Source organism: Eublepharis macularius, chromosome 2 (genome assembly GCF_028583425.1).
Source record: "Eublepharis macularius isolate TG4126 chromosome 2, MPM_Emac_v1.0, whole genome shotgun sequence".
In the NCBI taxonomy this organism is placed as follows: Eukaryota; Metazoa; Chordata; class Lepidosauria; order Squamata; family Eublepharidae; genus Eublepharis; species Eublepharis macularius.
The window spans coordinates 51,986,198-52,013,451 of NC_072791.1; the positions used below are offsets into that span (position 1 = coordinate 51,986,198).

At 41.6% G+C, this 27,254-nt stretch overlaps 1 protein-coding gene across 1 annotated transcript in view; it reads right to left on the reverse strand.

Moving 5' to 3' along the window:
- The window catches only part of AKAP6 (A-kinase anchoring protein 6), a 290,855-nt gene that overhangs the window by 14,951 nt on the left and 248,650 nt on the right, over positions 1-27,254 (reverse strand). The window contains exon 11 of the mRNA XM_054972742.1: positions 22,587-22,802. Within this exon, the coding sequence (XP_054828717.1) occupies positions 22,587-22,802 (216 nt within the window). The remainder of the gene's footprint in view (positions 1-22,586; positions 22,803-27,254) is intronic.

The window sequence follows — 27,254 nt, forward strand, 5'->3', positions numbered from 1 at the left end:
TTCAATGGTGATTGAACCTCCAGTCATTGAAAAGTGGGTGGGAGGTAGGTGGGAGTGGGCAGGAGAAACAAAAGTGAAAGAAACATTATGTGTAAGGAAAAAACCAACTTAAAATCAGCTTCCAGCGTAAAAGTGGTTTCAAAAGAACCAGAAAAAAACAAGGAAAAAAAACAAAATAAAGAAGCAAAAACTAAAGGCAAAAAATGTGTTGATATCAGGGGATAAATTGAAGCAGCATGAAATCACAACTGACGGGAAAAAAACCTTTAAGAGTTCCAGTCAGATTTCTCAACCACACGTGTCCTTTGTTGCTTATGCAAGACTTTACTTGACAAGACTATATACAGTGTATTTAGCTCCATCGAAGAAGAGTGAGATTTAAACCTAAATAATACTGAAAAAACAGAGGGTGTGTGTGTCTCCTCCCCTCATTTTTGCTAAAATTCAACAATTCTTTGTTTGGTATTTTCATTTATGTTATAGATGCTTTATATTTTGGTAGAAGAGTCTTGCCATTTAGCCCCAACATACCATTGCATTTTGAAGAGAATTAACAAAGGCAAGAAGAGTTCAGGCAGCTGTAAGAATTGCTTCTCTTCCCCGACCCCATACAAACTGTCAATCTTTGTATACAATTGCCTGAACAGTGCCAGAAACAAAAATGAAAGAAAGAAGCCATCCCCCATCTTCAAGAATTCATGAGCCCTGAGGAGAAACAAAAATGATTTTGTCTTCTGAAAAATGCCAGCATGCCAACTACTACTGAGGGAAGTAGACATGTTTACAGTGCCTGTTTCACCTCTGCTTCTCTCATACTTACATTCTAAATGGGGCTCCTTGTATTATAACCAAGCAGGGAACTGTCCTCTTCATGCAACACCTACAGCTCATTACAAATAAGCAGAAACTGTAAAGGACACTCGCACAACATTTTTGGGTCCACAAATATGTATAAGTAGTACGCTTTACTGTGGTTCTCTAGAGGAAAGAGTAATTAGACTCATATACTTACTGTAATTAAAGTTAAAGCAGAAGCTAATTAGCAACGTTCTGTTTATTTCTGAGGAAAATAAAGATCCAAGAGACCCATGTTATATTTTTTTTAAAAAGCTAATGTATACACTGCTGCAGCATTAATCTACTACATAGATTAGGTTTGTCATTTTTACTTGCACGTCTACACAGTTTGATAGGATATGTAAGTAGCAGAGAATATTGTGAAATGCAGGTTAATTTAGAGGCTAGCAGAGAAATGATTTTTATGGTATGTGACAGTGCAATATATATTTTCTCCCATATTTTTCCATATATTTTTTTCTTACTGCAAATATTTATCTCTATGGACTTTTCCTCCCTTCCACAGTATGGCTTGGGTCTTGCATTGGAAACTCTTGGGCCAGATTTCTGTACATTGCAGCAATGGCCTCAAAATTGTTTCCTGCTAGACTGCAGAAAATGTGGAGCCAATGTTCTGATATTTTCTGTACCTGTAATAAAAATGCTGATTCAGAATACAGAATTCAGGAGGTGTCAGGTTCAATCCGCAGTACCTCTAGTTTCAGAGAGTAGGCGCTGAAAAAGACCTTTCTGTCCCTGAGATGCCGGAGAATCATCAGTCTTCAGAGTAGATACTACTAAGTTAAATGGTCTAATGGTATAAATAATGTTAGCTTAATATGTTTATATCATATGAATTTCTATGTATTCTATGTACTACTTAAGGTAGTCCCTTGTACAAGCACCGAGTCATTACTGACCCATGGGGGTACGTCACATCAGGACGTTTTCTTGGCAGACTTTTTACGGGTGGTTTGCCATTACCTTCCCCAGTCATCTACACTTTACTCCCAGGAAGGTGGGTACTCATTTTACCAACCTCAGAAGGATGGAAAACTGAGTCAACCTTGAGCCGGATACTTTAACCCGGCTTCCACCAGGATTGAACTCAGGTAATGATGACTCATGAGCAGAGCTTGAGCTGCAGTACTGCAGCTTACCACTCTGCACCACGGGGCTCTTGGCACTGCTTACCCACTAGTAATAAGGAAGGACATCATAAATCCCAGGAATAAATGTTGGTAGGAACCTGCTGACCATAGCAACCCCCCAACCCTATAACTAAAATTGAAGAACAAGATACTTCCTGAAGGAAGAGTGATGAATGTGTCAGTTACTATTAATTTGTGTGACTTGTCTCACTGTATTAAACTGGGGGGCGGGGGGAATACAACAAAAATAAATCAGACATCCAAACCTTTTTTAGTTTCTTTTGAAATTTTATAAAGAGATTGCCATCAGAAAGCTCCAGGCACAGAGATCTGGCATTTTGAACTCAATGGCAGGATAACTGAATTTATTTTTTTCATTTTTGAAATGGTCATTAGATCTTTGCTCATGTCAAAGATTGACTGTACCAACATTAAAAGCCTCTTGCAAATGCCAAGAAGAGGAAAATTTTTCCAAACATTTCATAAAGAAAAACTGAGGGTTCTCTGTTTAAACTGTTTGTTATGTTGGAAGGGCAGGCAATTTAAAGGAATTTTTACAATTTTGTACAACTTGAGTTGCTTGTATCAATTTCACCAACTACTGTACTCTAAGCACTGTTAGCACTCATACTCCAAAAACAAAGACCTCAGCATTCAGTGGTTACTTCCTGTTATATCACATTTTAAACCAATTTAAGTGACAATCACTAGCTTACATGTCAAATTGTATAGGTAGAAGGGATATATTTGGGCTGATAACATCTGGCAACACAGCACATCTTATTGGAAGTTACTTTGGCTGCTCTATAGTTTTCTTTTCATCTGTCAAGGGTTTACATGACAGGCGTGTGTGTGTGTGTGTATGTATGTGTGTGTGTGTGTGTGAGAGAGAGAGAGAGAGAGAGAGAGAGATTGTGTGAATAGACTTGAATGTCATTTTGGTTTCAACATAGCTTTAGTATAAAATGTGTATCTTTTCACTTCCTCTGAAAAAGGTACAACCAAGGTTATTCACAGAAACAAAAAAAAGGTTTTATTTTATACAAACAGAACCTGATGCTTCACCTCAGTATATACAAGATATTGAGGTGAAGCAGCAGATTCTGTTAGGGGTGTGCACAAGGAAAATATTTGGATTTCCTGCTTCGGGTAAACCCAAAGCAGGAAAAACATTTGGAAATACCCCAAATCCAAAGCGGCAACCTGCTTTGGATTCGGGTATTTTAATCACTTTGGAATGCTCTGTTCGGAGCATTCCAAAGTGATTCAGGGGCGGGGTTTTCTCCCAGCAACCCCCCACTTAGCCCCCTCCCTATCAGCTGGCAGGTGGCAGGGGGGATCCCCCCCTGCCGCCTCCCAGCGGATAGTTTAAAGGGCCCTGTCCTATGTCCTACCACCCAGCCCTCTCACTTACCTTTGCCCTGTCCATGGCGGCTGAGAGTGAACTCCAGCGGGGGCTGCAGGCAAATGCCTGCGTTCCTGCTGCCGCTGTCAGCCACCGCTGCTGGGGCCTGGGACTTCCTGGCCCTGTCTGCAGTGGCTGACAGCAAACACTTGTGGGGGCTGCAGGCAAATGCCTGTGGTCCCACTGCTGCTGTCAGCTGCCGCCGCCAGGGCCTGGAACTTCCTGGCTCCATCCGTGGTGGCTGAGAGCAAGTGCTGGTGAGGACTGCAGGCAAATGCCTGCGTTCCTGCCACCCCTGTCAGCCTCCGCCAATGGGGCCCAGGAAGTCCCCGGTCCTGTCTGCTGCAGCTGCCAGGGAGCACTCGGCAGGGGCTCGCAGGCATATGCCTGTCCCCTCCACCCCTATCAGCCCCAGCAGATGGGGCTGGGGAGTTCCCTGGCCCTGACAGCAGCTCGGGCACTCAGCCGCTCATTGGGGAAGCCCCCGACAAGCAGCTGATTCAGGGGTTTAAATGCCCCTTTCCCTGCCGCTACTCAGCAGCAGAGAAACGGGCATTTAAAGTTTGACCCGAAACTTCCCGAAGCATTATGAATGCTTTGGGAAGCTTTGCATCGGGACTTCCGAATCAGGGCCAGCATCCTGGCCCAGATTCGGAATACCCGAACCTTTCTGGATTGGGTCCCATCCAGGCATACATACACACACACACGCACGCATGCATATATATATTTAAAAATCTCTGAAATAAATTTGTACTAGTTGCATGGTTTTTGTTAACCATCTCTGGCTTTACCAAATACTTTTTGTCCCAAGAAAAATAACATCAACATTTTATGTCCATAAATTATGGAACAAGATTTCAAGAGGTTTTTAGGCTGCTACAAGAAGGGAGGAAGCAAGAGAGTTGTGCTCTGTGAGTAGAAATATTCCATCTGCAGAAAAAAATCAGGGGATTCCAGGGGACCTAAGCGATAAATTGCAGGATGGCTGTGGCATAAAAATGATAAGAGTTGTGGGGTTAGGAAAGAAAAAAAATATTTCAGATTCTGTTCATAATTCCAGATGGGAATTTCAGAATTCTGTTCAGATTTCAGTTCAGAAATATAGATTGCTGATTGATTACTAAATTCTCTTGAGACCATGGTAAAATTAGCACCAGATCCATGTTATCTTTTTAAAAAGGAATCTACACATCTGTATGTGTAAACTGATACATATTTGGAAGCACGACCAATTTATAATATTAATAGCATGATTATATACTGTTCTTCTATATTGCTAACAGTGTGCTTATATACTGCCCTTCTGAACAGATTAGTTCCCCACTCAGAGTGGTGATCAAAGTCAGTGTTATTATTATCCCTAAAATACAATTGGTGATCTGGGGCTGAGAGGAATGTCTTACCCAACGCCACCTACTGAGTTCATGGCAGTAGCGAGATTCAAACCAATGCTGACTCACATTCCAACCACTTAACCATTATGCTACAGTAGCCTGTGTGTATATTATGATCCAGCACCCAGAAGGCTGCTTTCATGCTCAGATTTCCTGAGCTGTATTAGGGCACATGAGAGGGATAGCCTAAACTGGCTCAGTTGGAACCCCGAGGCCACTGTCATAGTTGTCCCTTTTTAAAAACTGGACCATATTGTAGGGTTCCTTATTTTTTAACCTTGCTACCTGATATATTGTTTGTAGACTGTACATGTATTTAAATGTTTTGCTTTCCGTTTTACAGTTGGTCTAAGGGGGCAGGAGCTCTAAATGTGGTACTGCAAATACATGCACTGACAAAATAAATACCACCCATGGAGTAAAACCAGTGACTGAGCACCAGTGTTTGAGTACTTACCACCGTGTGTATTTCTATGATTTTCATCATAGAAATAGTATAAAACTCTATGCAATATCTGGTTTTTACAATAATGTTTATTGCAATAGATACATATCAGTGAGGAACTAGGATCTATTGTTAGCTGGAAGAGAGATATTTCTATGAAGGGTATTAATAAGCCATTTTCCAAGAGAATGGGGGGTAGAGTGCTAAATATGCTGCACCTTTGTACAGTTTTGAGCAATGTGAACTTTGTTTCCTGGGTTAAGTTCCAAGATGAGTTAAAGTTCACCCCTCTTTTCCAGAATGATTTCATAAGGACAAAAATTCAGCATCTTTCTACATTGCTGAGTAAACCAACTGCCTAAACTCTGACTCCATAAACTTTAGGAACTCATTTATTATGTGGCTGGATCAGACGCTGCATTTATTCACACAGTGCATCTATAAAACTGAGCTTTCATTAGAGCCGTGGGGAGGCCCAAGTCTTTTTTCTCTTCACTTGAGAAGGTGAAGCTCAAGAAGATAATTAAGCATGAAACAATGAGGAGGCTTGCTGGGTAAGCAGTAGTGTGAAAACAGTTACTCCTCACAAAAGAGGGGAAATTAGCTGGTTGGATAAAAGAGGAAGTGTCAGACTAGAAGACTGAAAGGAGGACTGCCAGCCTAGGCAGAGAGCTTGATGCATCATTAATGCAATTTTTTAACACTTAAACGCCACAGCTGTCCAGATTTGAATGCATTCAAATGCCGCACATTAAGAGAAATGAATATGCTGCGTTGGAAATTATTTCTCTTAAACTTCCCATGTTCATCTTTTACTTGTTGTAGCCAATAGCTAACTGCCAAGCGTAGCAAGTTCTTGGTGCACATCTTTGTTTACTGAGCCAGTGCAAACAGAGCCTTCTAAAGAGATGCAGTGTCCTCATTATATTATAACAAACACATCATTTTTACATTGTAAATACCAATATTTCCAGGAACAGAAACTTTGGTTTGATTTTGTTGTTTTCACACAGCGCCGTTTCATTTATGATGTGCATTTCCTTTCAAAACTTCCTTCTCCAGAACAGTGTTCCCTGAAGCAGCCACAATTTTTTCTTTTGGCAGAGATTCAGGTGCACGCCGTGCCAAAAAAATAGAATAAACAAACACTGCTTAATGCAGCTGGCTAGGTAATTTACATATTATTGCACACCAAACACGGAGACCTGAATATGGATTAGAGTTCCTCCAATGTCACAAATGCCATATAGATAAAGAAAATGAAAATTCTACATAGCCATCAATTTACAGTTTTGATGGGTGACATTTTACTGTGAAATATATAGAGAAATACATATGTGTACTTAGAAATACATTAAAATATATGAGGCAATGATATGTGAATATATATTGAAGATATGTGTGTGTGTTTAAATCTGCCTATTTATTAAACAATCACATTTAACTACAAACTCATCCTATTTGGATATATTCTGTCAAGGTTTTGCCCTCACCCCAGGCAACTTTTCATGTGTTGAAATGTAAGCAAAACAAACATCTCAAGATGGTTGGTGAAAGCTAAAATACTTCAGGCACATTATTGTATACGTGCATATGTTTACTTAGTACAGACATATCTAGGTGTCCTTCAGCATTAGGTGCCAAAATCCACAGTCCCGGAAACATTGATTCATACTGATAATTGCTTTCAGAATCTTCATATCAAAGTACTCATTTGGGGGGATTTATGTCGAAATCTACTTTGAGTATTCCACTAGGTAAAGATTAATCAAGAATTTTGCCCTGAAGTTATCACTTTGAGATCAATGAAACTCTAAAGCAAGTATGGGGCAGGGCTGAGTCTTCATAGCAAAACTCACAAAATGATAATAATAATGCAGATTTTTTAAACTGAAATACATGACCTATGTGATGTTACCCAGTTTTTAAGTACTGCTTTAAGTATGACTTTAAGTACTCTTATATGAGTAAGACAGACTGCAAAACTGGGAGCTGTGAATAAATGCAATGAAGTCCCCTTTGAAGGCCAATCAGCATTGGTATCCTAAGATATAAAAAGCTAACCGTGTTGCTGATGACTCACTTTTTATCCTAGAGCAGGTGCACTGAGGTCCCTGCTGTGCATCTGTGCCAGGATAAAAGTGAGTTGGCAAGGGTAAGCCTCTGAGAGGCCATGGAGCCGGTAGGGAGGTGCAGTGCAGGAGAGCTTCCCCTGTGCACCCTTCCCGCCACCTCAGCGGCAGCTGCAGAGCCACGCTGCACCTCCCTGCCAGCTCTGTGGCCCCTCAGAGGCCTGCCTGTGGTAGAGGCAAAGTGTGGGGGACCCCTCATGTGGCCCCCCTGCCAGCTCCGTGGCCCCTCAGAGGCCTACCTGCAGAGCAGGCGAGGAGATGAAGTGCGGGGGAGCTCCCCCCATGCGGCTTTCCTTCTGCTGAGGTGGCAGCTGTGGAGCTGCGCTGCACCTTCCCGCTAGCTCCACTGCCCCTCAGAGGCCGGCCTGTGGAACTGGCAGGAAGGCACAGTAGGGGGGAAGCCCCCAGGAGGCCTTCCCACCATCTCTGTGGTGGCTGCAGGTCCAGGGAGCCAGTGGGGAGGTGCAGCACGGGGGGAGCTGCGTGCCCCTGCCACGCAGCCTTCCCACCGCCTCCACAGGGGCAGCAGGATCTTGGGAGAGCTGTGCTGTTGTGGCCCTCCCAAAGCTCCACTGCTAGAGCCTACTGTATTCTTTTTTACAACCGGCTCTGTTGCTAGTTATGAAGTAATTTAATAATTGCTTGCTTGATTTTTTGTTAAAATATTTTAATCTGAATCAATTTTGTTGTCATATTCACTGAGAGTAGTAATAGCCTGTGCCATTTTCTCACTACAAAGTGAGAAAATATACCTAATATCATTTTGAATCCAAGTGTAATCAATAGTAATTGATAATAATTCTTATGATATTTGGTGAGTGCCTATTAGCTTGTGTGTTTGCCTCTGCCATCCTCAACAGAATGTTTATCACTGAGGCAGGCAATTTGAGAAAAGAGACTGGGTGTTTAGAAAGGTAAGTGGCCTTAACCTAGCTACCAGGGACAAAATTTGACATGCCAGCAAAAAGGTTAGTGGCTTTTTTCAAAATCTGGAGATTCTGACTCATCAAAACATGCTTTACGGAAAAAGCAAAATGGCTCTTTCATCATCATGAGAAATAACATTGTAAAAATGACATACCAATAGTGTTGCAGATCCTATTCAACATCTCTATGTACATTTGCTTTGATTAAACAAAGACTTGTAGATATTGAGATGCAAGAACTCAGGAGCCTCGCCTCTGGTAGATGCTTGCCACTGAGATGGAGGATTTCCTCTAATGGTTCTTTGGCAGAGTATTGTTCTTGTTTGACTTCCCCTTACCTCCAGAGAGCATTTATGTTAGCGTGCTTTAATGTTCTTCCTTCTGTGGTACTGCATGGGAGATTTAAGAAAATTCCTTACTCCACAAGGTATTGTGCCTGTGGCTTGAGGGATATAGAAAGTACTGGACATGTTCTCCTGTACTGCTTATTATATTGTGATATTCGTGCCTTTTGTCTAGAACCTTTGCTTCAAAATCATGAAGGTCAATCGGATGACAGCAAGACACATCTTTTACTATCCACACATAAGCCTGAGATCATTGAGTCTATGGCTAAATTTCTTTGTTGTGCATCAAAGAGGAGAGGAATGGTTTAAGTGATGGGGCAAGGGTTGTTTCTTTTTTGTCTCCTTGCTGACTGTGCATATGTATGTCCTGTTGTGCCAATAAAGGTATTCAATTTGATTCAAACGAAGCATCAAACCTCTATGTAAAAGGAAATGTGTGTTTCACTCAGATTTTCTCCCTTTTAAAAAAAATCACTCCCATTCTCCTATTCTTTATTAGTTCAAGACATCTTATAATAATGATCATGATTAAAAAAAATGAAAAACTCACGGTAAACCAGAACATAAAAATAAAATCAAGTATACTACCATAAAAACATTCACAGAACAGTTAACTATCTGCCCCAAGCCATCCAGGAACAGGCATTGTGATATACAACTCCCACATAGACCTTTCAAATAAAGGCCATTTTCACACATCTTACTGGCTCCGGTACATTGTGCAAAGCTTCCACAAGGACAGCATCTTCCTGGCGCGATTTCGCTAGGGGTGTGCGCTTCGGGAATCTGTTTCAGGAAAAATGCCCGAATTGGACCCAATCTTGAAAGCTTTGGGTTTTCTGATTTGGAAGTCCTGAAGCAAAGCTTCCCAAAGCATTTGTTACAGAGACCGCGAAGAAACTGTTGAGCTAAGCTGGCCCTTCCCAAAGCATTTGTAATGCTTCAGGAAGCTTCGGGTCAAACTTTAAATGCCTGTTTCTCTACTGCTGAGCAGCGGCAGGGAAAGGGGCATTTAAACCCCTGAATCAGCTGCTTGTCGGGGGCTTCCCCAACAAGCAGCTGAGTGCCCTCCCGCTGTCGGGGCCAGGGAACTCCCCGGCCCCATCTGTGGGGGCTGACAGGGGTGGTGGGGACAGGCATATGCCTGCGAGCCCCTGCTGAGCACTCCCTGTCAGCCGCAGCAGATGGGACCAGGGACTTCCTGGGCCCCAGCGGCAGCGGCAGCTGACAGCGGTGGGGGGAACGCAGGCATCTGCCTGCAGCCCTCACTGGACCTCACTCTCAGCTGCTGCAGACAGGGCCGGGAAGATTTGGGCCCCGTCGGTGGAGGCTGACAGTGGCAGTGGGAATGCAGGCATTGCCTGTGAGCCCCCACTGAGCACTCCCTGTCAGCCGCAGCAGACGGGACCGGGGACTTCCTGGGCCCCGTCCACGGCAGCTGACAGTGGCGGCAGGAACGCAGGCATCTGCCTGCAGCCCCTGCCGGAGTTTGCTCTCAGCCACCGTGGATGGGGCAGGGAACACTTGGGCCCTCACGGTGGTGGCTGACAGCGGTGGTGGGAACGCAGGCATTTGCGTGCAGCCCCCGCCGGAGCTTGCTCTCAGCCGCTGCGGACAAGGCCAGGAAGACCCGGGCCCCATCAGCGGTGACTGACACTTCGGTAAACTGACACTTCGGTAAACCCGAAGCAGGAAATCCGAATATTTTCAGGCTGCACACCCCTAGATTTTGCGCGAGAACTGGGAAATCACGCCAGGAAGATGCTGTCCTTGCGGGAGCTTTGTGCGATGTACCAGAGCCTGTAAGATGTGTGAAAATAGCCAAACTGGCAGGGATGGCATTTTCAGACTATTTCCAGAATTCTGTTCCACATGGTAGGTGTTAGAATGAAAAATATACAGTAACAGGCAATGGAAGTGTGTGCTGTGAGGGCCCGCAAGCAGAAACTGCTCTCAGGATCTGGTGCATTAATTCAGAGAGGATTCTCTATTGCTTTTGCTTTAAGTTCAGACTAGGGTTCAGTGGGAACTTTTAAGGGACAGGGCGTGTAAATTGGCATTGCTTCAACACTACAATGTCACTTTTTTGTTTTATTAAAGTGTTTTGGTGGAATCCTAGACACAATGCAATGATGCTACATCCAGGTTTGTTCCAGAAGGAACATCACAGCATCAGAGCAATGCCAATTCCCCCCACCCGTTTTCCCAAGTTTCTCTACTAAATAGTGTGGGGATGGAGGCTGCTGGGCAAGAAGTCTCCCACTGGAGTAGTGTCCAAACATCTGTCTGTTGTGTTTTTATTCTTCCAAGGGCTCAGAACAGTCATTTTATCCTTGCAATAACCTTATGAGGTAGATTTGGGAGAGAAAATGATTATCACAATGAAATAAAGCCCCATTTCTGCACAGGCAAATAACTAGTATGGCATTTCTGAAGATGTCCAGCCCTTGAACTACAGAAACAACAAAGCCCAGTTTCTGAAGTTTATATCTCCACCTATTTGAATGTTCTAGCATAATGAGTAATTTTCTTAGAACTCTTCTCTAAAAATGATGACCAAAAGACCAAAAGCAGTATAAACTACTAGCATAAAATAACTTCCACATATCAATCTTTCATGTATCAATCCATATTATTCATACAACACCACAAACCAGAACTTAATTAGATCAGCTATATGCTGCATATATGCTGCATATTAAGATACTTATTTTGCATCATGTTCCCAAGAAATACTACATAAAAGGGAAGGAGAATGCCATGGGTTTTACCAAACCAACAATAATTGGGCTTATATTTATAGATATAAGAAATGTCATGGGATTTGTAATAAGTTATGTAAGGCAACTGAATGCAGTCTTGGGATAAAGTCATTGTCTTGAGGCAATCAAGTCACATGATTTAAGGGAGAAAGTAGTGTCTTGTTGATGGAAGGAATGTCTGCCTATCTCCTGGAGAGATTTCTCTTGGATGTTTAGTTAAGTGAAGAGGATCAGAAACAAGAAGAAAAACACTGAAGTCAGACAAAGAAATGAACTAATGTTATGCTCCTGAAGCCTATTTATTTCAGTGGGACTTGTATAGTATTAGCATGAGAATAAACAAATGTATAACTTTGCATGGGTTTTTATTTATTTTCATTATTTATTTACTATTTTCAGTTTAAAAAGTGGTGTAAGTGTTCTTCTAAATAAACAAATTAATGCTACCTCTTGAGTGCAAATATGCTTCATGTTATTAAAAATCATTATTGTTAAATTATTATATAATTATAATTTTAGTTCTATAAGATCGCTCTCCATCCCAAGCAGTTTAAAAGTATTTAGCTAATTTTAGCCATCTTCCAGAAATTCTATGAAAACTGCAGTTGGCACACTCTTAGTTACTCAGGGAAAGCATTTGAAAAATTGGGTACACAAACATTCACCCATCCCCATCTTCAGAACGAAATATTAAAATCATCTTTCTAAAATAAATCAAATAATTATCATGCAAAGATGTATCTAATTAACATGAGACCTAATTAGAAAAATGAAATAAAAAGACCCCAGGAAGGTAAAAGGAGTTCAGATGTTTTATAGACCAACATCCTGATCCAGTAAGAGATTCCCAAACAGCACAGGATTTATGTTTGTGGCTTGATTCTTCTGTGAGCAAAAAAGAATGTGGAGTACAGAAAGCCCTCTACTGGGGAGGGGAAAAACAGAGAGGAGATGGATGGCAGCAGCAACGAGCAGCATAGAAATGGGTCAGAGAATGGGAGGCGGGTTGACACCATTCCTTTCTACCCATTGCCAGGGCTTTTTTTCAGCTGGAACGCGGTGGAACGGAGTTCTGGAACCTCTAGAAAATGGTCACATGGCTGGTGGCTCCGCCCCCTGATCTCCAGACAGAGGGGAATTTAGATAGTCCTCCGCACCGCCAGCGGCGCGGAGGGCAATTTAAACTCCCTTCTGTCTGGAGATCAGGGGGCGGGGCCACCAGCCATGTGACCATTTTCTCCGAGGGCAACCCACTGAGTTCCACCACCTCTTTTCCCAGAAAAAAAGCCCTGCCCATCACTTTTTTTTGTTGTTTTTTGGGTTTTTTTTTTTAAAAAAATTATTTTTAATATTTAACATAAAAAACTACAAAAAACTACAAAAATATAAAAGGGAAGAGAGGGGAAAAAAAGGGAAGGGGGGACTGGGAAAAGGGGGAGGGCAACACATAAACAACAAACGCTACACTACATGTCTTGTATTCCCTTCATGCTGTAATTTTTCTTAAAAGTTAACTTTCTAATATGCTATCAGATTGGTAGATTTTATACAATACAAACTATATTCAGGATCAGGCTTTCTTCCCCCCCCCCCTGCGTCTCGGTCTCAGTTCTCTCTGCGCGGCTGGAGCAGCTGCGCTCGCTCTCTCCTCCCCCCCACTTTTCCCTTCAGATTTTGAACTTTCTTCCTGCTGAAACTCCTGATGGTTGAGCAAAAAGTCTGTCAGCTGCGCTTCTGATGTAATCTTGTAAGTTTGATCCTTATATCTAAACCAGACGCCTTCTGGAAACAACCATTTATATTTTACATCACATTTCCTCAAGAAAGCCACAAGTCCTTTATACTTGAATCTTCTTTTACGAGCCAAAAATGGAACATCTTTCAATATTTTAACCTTGTTGCCCAAATAATCCAAGTCCACATTATACGAATTATATAAAATGGTGTCCCGAGTCTTCTTAGATGAAAAGTCAATAATAATCTCACGAGGCAGCTGACACTTCATTACATACTTTGAAGATGTCCGCCGGACTTCCAAAATATCGCTTTTTAACTCTTCTTTAGTTGCCTTTGCGAATGGCGCCAAAAGTCCAGACACCAGATCTTTCAAATTTTCACTTTGCTCCTCTTTTACATTCTGAAGACGCAGTACCGTTTGGGCACGGTCCACTTGCAATCCTATTATTTGATTCTCCAAAAGCTTCACTTCCTTACTTGCTGCTTTAATGAGTACTGCGTTCTCGTGCGTAGACTGCTCTGCTCCGGTCGCTGTTTCTTTAATGGTTTTCACTTCGCTTTCCACTGAATCAACTTTTTGCCCCATTTCATTTAGTTTCGCTACAAAGGGCTGCACAGCATCATAGACTGCTCTCCTCACCATCTCTTCCAAGGTTTCCCCCTTCCCCTGTAATGTCACCATCACCGATTTACTTATTGCTGGGCTCTGCTTTCTCGCCACCATCTTAGGGGGGGGGTGCCAACTAAGTTCCGAAACTCCGTGAAGGGGAAGAAATCCGCTCCTTCTTAGCTTCAACTCCCACCAATCCTTTGCATACACTTAGAAGTCTGAAGGGATTCGTTTACTTACAGGTTTTCACCTTAAATCTGCTTATTGCCGTTCTCCATGGCCCGGCAGCACGCGAGGTGCTGCGCAAGTCTGCCGGCCTCCGTTGGAGCAAATGGGCAATTTACCCCCTGCGTTGCTTTCAGGGGGTTCTTCCCGCCGCGCTCCGGATCCCGTCTCCCTTACTGGGAGTCCTGAGGGTTAACCATCGCGGGTCAACCGCCCGGTCAGGCTGCTCGGACGTTTCCTCCCGGACCTGCGGAGAGGAGCGTCTGACATGGCCGGGAAAACAAAACCGAAAACCCATTGCTGATCTCACCAATAACACTCAAGATGAGAATGTACATGCCACAATGCTTCAGAAAGCTACTGGTTGTGTAGTTTCACTGAAGTAACTGCAAGTACTTTATGTGAATGAAGAAACCAATGTAAGGCTTAGGTAGTCTTTGGCATCAGTGGAACATACCAGATGTGAATAATTTCTCAGGATTCAGAATCTCTTTCCTGATTTTCACACCAGTTTACAGAAGAGGTCTTTATATAGCAGTTTTTTTTTGAAGTCTCATACTTCTTCCTTTCCCTATTAGCCCTCACCTTTCAAAACAATAATTGAGATTGCAATTAGGCCATTTCAGATGCTGAGTACACTTAGTACATAGTTGCAGACTGTAGCCAAATGACAAAGTGATATTTGCCTCTTCCATAGATGATTTTTCAAAATACATAAGGAGCATTGTTACACTTTTTCAAAAAAAATGTGTACTAGTAAGAAAGGCAAAGAACATGGGAGGCTTAATTTAGGGCCAACTCAAACTTTACAAGAGGCTGTTTTCTTTTCCCTAAAGTGACAGAGAAGCATAAAAGAAGAAGTAGATGAGGATATCGGCTTAGCAGCAACACAGCATTTTCGCACATTTTTGTTTTCCAGGTTTGCTTTCATTCATTATAAAGAATCTGGGATTTTTTCCCAACCTTTTCTAAAACAGCAGTTTCAGCAACCCTTTGACTTCCAAGAATAATCATCCAAGAAAAAAGCTTCTGGAAAAGAGAACGCTTGGGTTTTTTTAAAGTGAGCTGTCTCACCAGTGCAGAATTTTCCAAGTTCTTACAACTCTAATTAAAATGTGGTAATTGGTTATGTTACCTCAATTACCATGATGCATGGACATTGATGCAGAGCGACACCAATTGAATCCCTTGGGTGTTATACCCTAAGGCCATCCCATTTATTGTGGCCTTATTATTTTCAATTATGTGGCTGGATGTACAGCATACTTTCAAGCCAAAGCACATGGGAATTGTGCAGGACACATAGTACACTGTACTTACAGAAGCGCTCAGCAGCGGACAATAATTTGTCTGATGGAAAGGGAGTACGTTGCTTGATGGAAAGGGCAAAGGAGTATATGAATAAACTAAGTTAGAAATATCACAGAAATCCAGATTCCAACCAAAGCATTCCGAATCCGTGTATATATTGCTTCAAAATTTCTCTCTTTCTCAGTGCATTTAACAGCTGCTGAGCTGGACTTAAAAACAAAGAATGATGGCTTTTTACGGAGATCATATTTCAAGGCAAGTTCAGAAAAATCATAGGTAAAGGGTTGTAGACCTGATAAACACAAATATATCCCTCTTTTGATAGCATAATTTAGCATGAATCCCTGTAGCTGATAATTCTGCTTACATAAGCAGCTTCTACTTCATGAGTTCAGGAGGTCAGGAACTGAATAATTGACATTTGGGCATGGATACTTCTCAGCTTTCTTTCAGAGCCTGTTCCTTAGCTTACAATGCAATCCTAAGGAGAGTTACAATGCAATCCTAAGAAGAGTTACTACAATCTAAGCTCATTGATTTCAGACTGGATTAACTCTGCTTTGGATTGCACTGTTTGGCTTCTATAAGAGTTTGCTTAGTGCCCTAAAACTGTATCTGCACATGCACATTTGTAAATAGCGCATAAGACAGAAGTAGACTAGCATATTGCTAGTTTAGAATGATATTTTTATTGAGAAAAAAATGGATTCACAGTTGTCAAGGTGTATAAGTTATTTGTATCGACCCCTACAGATCAAGCGGGCCACACGCTAGATTTGATCTTCGGGATGTGGTTGAATGTGGATCTGGAAGCAGTAGAATTGGTGCCATGGTCAGACCACTTGGTTCTGAAAGCTCAGCTGGGGATACCACCCCTCCCCTCACAAGGGCAGTGAGCTGATTTATGCTCGCCCGTGGAGACGGGTTCCAGAATGCTTTGTGGGATCCGATACTCCACAGCAGTTCGTTAGATGAGCTGGTGGAGGACTGGTAGTGCCAGCTTTCCGAAGCCATCAACAAAATCCCTTCCTCTTTGCCCCTGTGCCAGATGGGCTCCCTGCTTTACAGAGGAGCTCTGATGGAAGAAGCAGGAGCTAAGACAGCTTGAGCGAGGGTGGTGATGATCTCAGGACAGAGGCAAGATCATCCTATAGGATGTTCATGAAAGACTATGAAGTGGCAGTGAAGGCTGTGAAGAAAGATTTTTATGCAGCCTCCATCACATCAGCTAGCTCACGCCCAGCAAAAATTGTTTAATGTGCTTTGGTCATTGGTCTCCCTGCCAGAGAGAGGCCATCAAATTGTGAATTCGGACATTAGCTGTGAGGCTTTGGGGAGCTTTTGGGAGCTTGCCAGCCACGGTTGATTCAGTAGATGAGCTAGAGACCCCTTGGCCATCTTCAGGGCCAATATTTGATCATTTCAGCCCACTCTCTGGGGAAGAGATTGACAGGACCCTGTAATTAGTTAGGCCCACCACATACCCCTTGAACCCATGCCCATCGTGGCAGGTGAAAGTCAGTGGTGAAGGGCTGCGGTCCTCATTGGAGGCATTTGTTAGTCTAACCTTAGGCTCTGTGGTTTTTCCTGGGCCATTAAAGGCCTCTTTTAAAGAAACCATCGCTGGACCCCACTGACCTCGTCAATTACCGCCCGGTCTTGAACCTCCCATTTCTGGGAAAGGTGATTGAGCAGGTGGTGGCAGAACAGCTGCAGGGTTTCCTCAAGGATGTCTCATCCCTAGATCCCTTCCAGTCCAGGTTCCACCCAGGACATGGGATAGAGATGTTGCTGGTCGCCCTCACAGACGATCTTCACAGACATCTGGACTGAGGTAGTTCGGTGCTGCTGATATTACTGGATCTGTCAGCAGCATTTGATACAGTCAATTATGATCTTTTGACTCACTGCCTCATCAATATGGGGATACAAGGGATGGCCTTGCAGTGGCTTATCTCTTTTCTCCACAGTCGGGGACAGAGGGTGGCTCTGGGGGAGGGGAGAAATTGTCATCCTGCCACCCTTTGGTGTGCAAGGTCCCACAGGGAACAATACTCTCTCCCTTATTGTTTAATGTCTATATGCGCCCCCTTGCCCAATTGGTGCGAAGTTTTGGACTCGGGTGCTATCAATACGTAGATGACACCCAGTGGTATCTGATGATGGATGGATGGCCCGACTCGGCTCCAGATGTCCTGGAACATGCTTTTGCAGCTGTGACTGGCTGGTTGAAACAGAGTCGGCTGAAATTGAACTCGACAAAGACAAAGGTCCTGTACTTGAGCTATGGGGGGCTAGGTTTGGGACTCTGGCTCCCAGCCCTCGATGGGGCACCACTGGTGCCAGTTCCCAGGGTTAGGAGCCTGGGGGTGATTCTGGATGCCTCCCTGAAAATGGAGGCACAGGTCGCAGCAGTTGTCAGGTCCTCTTTTTTCCATCTGTGCCAGACCAGGCAACTTGTCCCGTACCTGTCAACCCGTGACTTAACTACAGTGATCCAGGCATATCTAGACTAGATTACTGCAACTTGCTCTACATGGGCCTGATCTGGAGATTACAGCTGGTACAAAATGCAGTGTTGTGTGCTATTATGAGAGTGCCAAATGGGGCACATATAACACTAATATTATGCGAGCTGCATTGGTTGCCTGTGGAGTACCGGATCAGATTCAAGGTTTGGTACTGACCTATAAGGCCCTATGCGGACTGGGACCAGCATATCTGCGGGACTGTCTCTCCCCATATATTCCTAGGAGGACACTCCAATCAGGGGATAATCAGCTGTTGGTGGTCCCTGGCCTGAAGGAGGCCCGATTAGCCTTGACCAGAGCCAGGGCCTTCTTGGTCCTGGCTCCCACCTAGTGGAATGCTCTGTCTACTGAGACCAGGGCCCGGCAAGACCTACTATCTTTTCGCTGGGCCTGTAAGACATAGCTGTTCCGCCAGGCACATGGCTGAGGTCTGGGCCTCAGCCAGCCTGAAACAACAAGAGGTGTATAAAATCTAACCCTCCCTGCAAAGGCCGTCCATCATCCTGTTTTAGTTTGTAAGGCTGACTGCATAATTAGAAATATGTTTTATTTTAATGATGTTTTAAAATGTTTTATGGAAATGAATTTTATTGTATTTTAATGGGTTGTGATCCGCCCTGAGCCTGCTTGCAGGGAGGGCAGGATAGAAATGTGAAAAATAAATACATAAATGAATGAATGAATGAATGAATGAATGAATGAATGAATGAATAAGATTTTCTTTTTTGACTAAATTTGTCTCCCCCTGAAGCAGCTCAGGAGAGGACCCTGCGTTTACTTTGACCTGGAAAGGAAATCCTCTTTGCTTGTGGTGCCATACTATTTCTGACACTGGGACAACCTGGCAAATTGCTTTTAAGGATCCTGCAAGTCACCATTTGGGAATGACTGACGCAGACTAGAACAGAAGGAGTTATGGGGATTTTTTGCAGAGCTCAGTACACACTGCATATAAGTTTTACCCATTGTCAGTCTCAATAATTCAAAAATAGCTTTCACTGTATTAAATTAATTAATTAAATGAAATAAAACTTTATGCACACAGGCTTTACAACATACCTGACAGAGTGCTGAAAGAGTTTTAGGATTGTTTCAGAATTTAAAGAAAAATCAGAGAAATCCTCTGCCTTTTTTAAAAATTAGGAGTTTTATATAATTAAAAACAAACCTAAAAAACTACAATTACACACATACTAATAAAACAAACAATAACAAAAACAACTAATCAACATATAAAAACATACATAATAAAGAAAACAAGAACAAACTCTCTTTTTTCAAATTCCCTGGATCCATAAATCTGCAAATCATCAAATCATTGTTATCTATTTCATATAAATAATTATGAAATGTTTCCATTAATCAACAAACATTGATTTTTTTTCTAATCAGTGCAGTAAGCTTTCCTCTGCCTTTTTGTTGTATATTGACCGAATGAGAAACAATCTACCATTACTTTCTTTTGCCCAACCCAGTTATCTAGCACTGGAAAAGTCATGTTGAATCAACGCGGAGCTTATTTTAATCATCTTAAGAAGTTTTTATTTCTGCATCTTGAAAAAAACCTTTTAGTAGATATTCAGGTTTGTTGAATATTTGACTATCCATTTTGAAACAATTGAAAGATTATTTATAAGAAATAGTAAATGACTGAAGATAGGAAACAGTAAATAATTTAAAAAGATCTTTTAAAAAGCTTTTATATGAAAAATGAAATCTTGAAACTTTAACATAACTCTTGAAGGGAAGTGAGCAATAATAATAGTGTGCCTTAAGGACCTAGGAGAAAAATTTACAAAAGAAAATGTTAGTATATGAATTAAAAGAACACAAGGAAGATGGAAGCAAGTCGTGTACTTCCGTAACACATCTAATCAGCCAAGCCAGTGTTTTCAACGTCAGTGACTCTTGCCAATACCAAGTCAGATGCCATCAGAGATGTAAACACATCCCATTTGTTTTCATATATTACAGTATACTGTGGACAACCTCAAATAAAAACTTGTTTCCAGGGGATACCATTCATGTGCCAAGACTGGCACACCATCAAGAGCAGAGAGACAGGCAAAGCAGAGAAAGCAATCTTGGGATTAGCCCAAGAAATGACTACACAGGAACTGAATGAAAGGAAACATCGTAGATGCCAGCGTGGAATCGGGGGATAGAGACAAACTAAATTCTGTTCCAAATGCAGCACTCTGCTTCTGTTTTATCACCTGAGAAACCCGTAGATGTAGCATGGATGGCCATATTTCCATATTATGTATATGTTTGTAGCAAGGGGCCTCCTCAAAACAACGATAACTCCTACAATTCTAGTGAAGTAAGTACACCATGAACTGCCATTTCTCAGCAGAAGGAAAGTTGTCTTCCCTACCAGGTAAAAGGTAATTCAGTCCAGCAAACAAGTCTCAGTTCCCCAGGCAAAGAGGGAACAAAGCAGTGTGGAGCTTGTGAAGTTCTCTGGCATCCTGACATCAAGAAAACACACAGTGTTCGTAACACTCCCCCTACCTTACCTCCCAATCGATTCCTATCCAAATAGAGCCGCAAGACGACTTCACTCCTGCTGCCACATCAGCACTAGCCTTTAATTAGCACATAGCAACTTATTTAGAGGAACTGCAGCTACACCCAGCAGAAGCTCACATGGAAAAGATGAGAATGGGCTCCAGTTGCAGTGGCAGTTTACACTTATGTTCAGCACAGCCTGCAGGGTTATTTTCACAGTTGCCTCTTTCCTCTGCTCCAGGCACATGAAAATAGCAACTGTAAGTTCTATAAGATGAAATTAAAAGGGCAACAAAACAAAACCAAAGCAATACAGGTTGTTTGCAGCTGCTGATATTTCAAGCAAAATAAAAGCAGAGACTCTATTTACCCTCTTGGTTGCAAGCAGGCTCCTGTTACAACTGCTTATTGTATCCAAGGAGTAGAATTTCAAGCTTTTTAAGGGAAAAGTTACACTGGCCTCTGTCAGGGAAGCTTTTAAATCTTGCAAAGTCTGTCTCATAACAGGATGAAGATAATAGTGCTGGTCTACCTGGAGCATTGTGTGCTGTTCTGGAGGCCTCATTTCAAAAAGAATGTGGACAAATTGGAAAAGGTACAGAGAGGAGAAACTAGGAGGATCAGGAGCCTGGAGACCAAAACCTACGAGGAAAGACTGAGGGACCTGGGAATGTTTAGTATGGAGAAGAGGCGAGGCATGTTTACTCTCTCTAAGTATTTAAAAGGCTGTCACTTAGAGGACAGAAAGGAGCTCTTCCTATTAGTAACAGAGGATAGGACTCAAAACAATGGGTTTAAACTACAGGAAGGAATTGGCTGCCTAGGGATGTGGTGGGTTCCCCCTCACTGGCAGTCTTCAAGGACCAGCTGGACGAATACTTGTTGAGGATGCTTTAGGCTGTTCCTGCATTGGGCAGGGGGTTGGACTAGATGGTTTGTAAGATCCTTTCTAACTCTATGATTCTAGGATTCTACCTAGCTCAGTATTGTCCACGACTCAGTACTCTCTACTGGCAGAAGCTCCAAGGTTTCAGGAGACCCTGAAACCCTGCTACTTGACAGGCAAAACACGTACATTCAAAGCACATGCTTTAACACTGAGCCACAGCCTTGTCTTTTTCACTGGATGTTGAATGTTGCAGAAAGTTGTTTACAGCTATGTTGCTCCAATAATAATAATAATAATAATAATAATAATAATAATAATAATAATAATAATAAACAAGAACACAATCCATGTTCTTGTTAGGACCAACCCAATGACACACAACAGTGTGCAAGCTTTTGAGCTCGCCAGAATCCATCTTCAGGCCAGATGTTACAAAAAAACCTGAGAGAAGGAATAAAACAGATTTTTGAGGTCCTGTCCTATGAACATGACTTGAAAAAATCTGATTTTTCTTCCACTCATAATTTAAAATTTTTTGCACACTTGGTCTGATGAAGAATTCTGGTCAGCTCAAAAGCTTGCACGTTGTTATATGTCATTGTGTTGGTCTGAATAAAAGGGACTACATGTAGAACATTCAGTGTTCTATTCTACAGTTGAACATACCATTAACAAACATGGAATTTATTCCCTGCACTCTGATTAACATATACACATGAAGCTTCTTTATACTGAATCAGACTATGGGTCTTTCAAGGTCAGTATTGTCTACTGAGACTGGAAATGGCTCTCCAGGGTGTCAGGCAGAGATCTTCACATCACGTACTGCCTGGTACCTTTAACTGGAGATACCAAGGATTGAATCTGGGACCTACTGCATGCAAAGCAGAGGCTCTTCCACTAAACCACAGCCCCTCCCCATTGATTCTACCAGTTATATTGAAGTCTGGGGAGAGGAACATGACCATATAAACATATAGTACTGCTAGACAAACAGAATGTTCAGATCAAGGGTTCGGAGAAGTGATCATACTGTATCATACTATTACCTGTGGGAACTATTTTAGTCTGGCTCTCCTTATCAGCCACTGATTTCAATATTAGATTTGGTGCCTAAAAAGGATTAGAGTCTATGCAGGTTAAATCACAGAACTCAGAGTTTGTGCACACCCCATTAATCAGTTCATTGCCTTGACAGGACCATTATAAGTTTTGGAGACGAGTTCAGGAATCTAATTATTTGGCTGCAATAGCACCTTCAGCGAAGACATTAAAAGTAAATTGAAAAAATTTTGTAAACATTTTGGGGGGTGGGATACTCCACACGGGCAGGTGGTGGAGGAAAAGAACATCAAGCAGATGTCACTTACTGGATCTTTTGACAACTTCTTCTGCAACCTAGATTGCCACTGGACAGCTTGCATGACAATGGCTTCCCACCTTCTTTCAAGATTTACGATAATCAGTTGCATAGGCTGGTGATCCGCATTCAGATTACAAGTTTCTTGGTCATCGAGGAGGTGCTGGCACAAACGCAACACTGAGCCTACGCCCCGGCGTCTCTGCTTAATTTCACAGCAGAGGGACTGTGGACAGAAGAATGGCCAATGTCAGTGCTATATATATTCCACTATAATATAAAAATTCAGTGGGCAGTTGTAGAGTTCAGTGAATGTCATGTATGTCTGCTCAGTGAAGACTGATGTGACTTGCATATTAAAACATTATCCCTCATTCCAAAGAAGCAACTAAGGGGTTCCCATCAACATTTACTGTACTGGGTACATATTTATTGAGTAACTTGACATGTGAAGACTCACTGCAAAAGACTCACTGCAAAAGACAATAATGCTAGGAAATGTTGCAGGCAGTAGGAAAAGAGGAAGACCCATCATAAGATGGATTGCCTCAGTAAAGGAAGTCATGTCCTTCAGTTTGCAGGACTTAAACAAGGCAGTCAATGATAGGGCATTTTGGAGGTCCTCCTTAATTTATAGAATCGCCATAACTTGTAAGCAATTTGATAGTACATAACACACCCAACTTGACTCTTTTAAGACAAAGACTAATTATATAATAACAAAAACAACAACAACATTTGATTTATATATGTTATATATGAATTGTCCTTCAGACAATTTAACACCCACTCAGAGTGGTTTACAAAGTATGCCATTGTTATCCCCACAACAAAACACCCTGTGAGGTGGGTGGGGCTGAGAAAGCTCCTAGAAGCTGTGACTGAGGGCCAAGCTACACATGACGAATGACACTTGAACGGCAAGTGGATTGAGTGGAGGGCAAGTGAACAGGGAGAAATACACTTGCTGTTCAAGTGTCATTCGTCATGAGTAGCTTGGCCCTGACCCAAGGTCACCCAGCTGGCTTCAAGTGGAGGAGTAGGGAATCAAACCTGGTTCTCCAGATTAGAGTCTTAACCACTACACCAAACTGGCTCTCATATGCATAGATTCTATATAATTCCATACTCAGTAAAAATGATTATGGTCTAAAAACCAAAGTACGTGCCTAGTTTTGAACCTCTCTTAATCCAAGTTCAAACATTATGGTAGTAATGTGGTTGCTAGTGATAGCACTTCTCTGGGTTACACACACCATGTAGTTATTGTAAGGTCTATGATGTCCATGTACTCACAGAAGCTTCATTGACATGAGAACAAGATGGAGGAAACTTTAGCTGATTCCCCATCATCACTGTAGCCCCTATATAATTTTGTTCGAAAGTCTTCCACACCCCCCCCCCCAACCAGCTTTTTAAGAATCACAAAAGATTACTTGGGAAAGAGGAATGTGAGAAAGATTCACTTTCTCAACTGCCCTTGTGCTCACGGGATCCAAACTGTCTACCTTGCAGAATATTAACGTTCCAAAGTAGTCTGACAAATTAAAAGTGCTATATAAAATAATAAATACATTTTAAATATAAAAAACCTTCAACATTTTAATATAAAACTTCAGAAATTACTGATTGGAGATCTCAGAAAGTGTGCTTAAGTAGAGAAGCTATTAATGAAATTTTCCAGATGTCCTTTTAAGACACTACATATAGGGATAGTGTGACATAAGGATATATAAAATTCATAGGGTCAACAAAAGAACAGATTAATTAGAACTGACAGATTCATAAAACAACACACCAACTGATGAGTTATACTCTTCCTCATTCTGCATGGTGAAGGACAAAAAAGTGAAAAAGAATACATACTATTTATGAACAATTGTAGCTCCTAATAAAAGTAAGTTTTTACTGCCTCTATAAATTCCATTTTAGTAGACCAACATCATCTTTGAACTACTGTCTATGTTACAGATGTAGATATTTTGAAATTGATTTCATTTGCAAGATTTAGGGTAATAGAAAAACTGCAACCTCTAAATCATCCTAAGTAAAATGCTTCTCAGAGCTTCTATAACATCAGTGCCCTCTCCTGTCTATCCCTCATCCCTCTTTGTTCCTGTGCTGCTCTTTGCATATCTGCAGCTACCATTACCATGTGTTAAATATTTTTAGAACAGAAACATCAAGGGGGAATATGCCACAAGTGTCTTGGAAGATGAATCCTCCTGCCCTGCCCCACACGGTGTTTACTTTACTGAGTTGCTGTGGATCTAGTCTACTGCTTCTACCATATCATAGCATGGAAGACTTGTTCACATTCAGGAGCTTATCAGGCAATTTAAATTGTAACTTGATAACATCTGTTTCTCTCTGCAGGATGCTACAGATGAAAGTACATAACCCCATGAGAAAAATCTAAGTTATCACCGCAGCATTTTAGGTTTCCTTTTAGGGAGGATGGGGGGTGGGGGTTGAATTACTGTTCATATGAACAGCCTTTTGACAAATATCATAGCTGTTTATGGATTCTGGTACCTGAGAAACAACATCTATGTTGCTGATGATATTTACAAAGGAAATTTCAAAAACATTTAAGGATAGTGTAATATTATACTGTTACTAGTTAAAAATAACAAGGAGATTGCACTCAGGAGTTTTGTGCATAAGAACGGGGGCAGGGGGGTTGTGAACAAGTTTTTCATATATATATGTGGTAAATGCACCCAGGGCTTTTTTTCTGGGAAAAGAGGTGGTGGAACTCAGTGGGTTGTCAGCACAGGGGGCAACTCTTGGCTGGAGGTAGTGCCCCTGGTACCACATGCGCATGCGCACGCCTCCCAGGACCATACAATGACATCACTTTGGGTCAGCTGGAACAAGGGGGGAGTTTTTTAAAGTTTGAATCACCCTCGGTGAAAATGGACACATGGCTGGTGGCCCCGCCCCCTGATCTCCGGACAGAGGGGAGTTTAGATTGCAATCTAAACTCCCCTCTGTCCGGAGATCAAGGGGCAGGGCCACCAGCCATGTGTCCATTTTCAAGAGGTTCCAGAACTCCGTTCCACCGCGTTCCAGCTGAAAAAAAGCCCTGAATGCACCTAATAATGGTACAAGTGTGTATATATTTATGTCTGTGTACTTGATATATCCAATATCTGTATTTCTAGTATCTTTATTACTTTTATGTCTATGTTTAATGGGAAAGTGATTCTTAAGTTGAAAGTCTTCAACAGAAATTATGATTATATCCATAAACATAGCTGAATTACTTACTAATCAGCTTCCAATTGCACAATTGGACTCTTCTAATATTTAACAGATTGCTTATTAATGAACAAGGGTACACAAGACAATGCAATCTCATTGAGAATGGGTGTTTTAATGCTTAAAAGTATTTGTGTTCAAAATGCTAATCCCAATAAGACTTCATTAGAAGATGTCTTAAAATGATGAAGGGCATTTCATTGAAAAGTACACTGTGCCGTATATCAGCAGGTGGACATTTCTTGCAGATGTTCTACTTATTGATAAAATGCATTCTATAACTGTCTCAACTGCTTAACTCCCATAATAGTCAAAATCCTATTATTTCTGCAACGAGAGAACTCATTTTTTAATAATTCTGAATTTTAAGTGTCAAATGATAAATTTTAAAAATGCTATTTATAACAAAATAATCCCAGGCTTTTATTATTCATTTTATAGTGGAGCTGCAGTTTCACATGTTACCTAAACTTGGCCTTATTTGTTTTCCTATGTTTCATTACTATTTTCCTACACAGTTTTTGATGCACCCACAATTTCTGAGGCTTACTAACATGAAAATTTATGTTTACAATACATTTTTAAAAAACAAATATTCTGTGCCAGTACTATGAGACAGATGATGATCTTCATTAAGTTAAACCAGAGCTGTGAGATTAAATTTTAGCCTTAACTGTTAACTATCTCTTTGCACATATCTCAAAGGGATATTACAAGAAGTGATGAAGGGTTTACAAGAAGTGTGGTGTAATGTAGAATGTACTGAAAAGTGACATGAAAAGATTAAAAGTAATACCAACAACAATAATAATCCATGACTAATTATCCTCATCAACTGATGTTACCTGATGTTAATCAATGATCAGATAAACGTCGTTTTTACATTCTACTGTCCAGAGGGAATGGTTTTGCCCAAAAGCTATGACAGAACTGAACTAAATAAAATAGGTAACATATATCCCTATCCCCACGAAAACTTAGGAAATGTAGGTTTAATGGAGTAGGTTTAGAATTCTCTGAGAATTCTCTGGGAAGACTGACAACATTAAGACAGAAGTCATAGACGATTCATCATCCCCTGGTGTGAGTCTGGCAATTTACACAATACATGTATACACCAATGAATTAAATAGTGGTTCAACCAATGAAGCACCTGTCTTCCAGGGCTTAAGATTCTGATTAGCAATCACCAATTCTGATTAGCAATTTATATGTTGAGCAAAGCTGGCTTGCAAGCTAGCATGTATTGGCACTAGACAATCTATACTTAAGAGGGACTAAACTAATTTTGACTTTAATGATGAAAACTGCTTTTACTGAAACAATATTTAGGCAATGCTAGTGACATCACAGAGGTCCTCCTGAGGCAATACAAACGTAGCTGGTTTACATTTTATATTAAATGTTTCAAAAC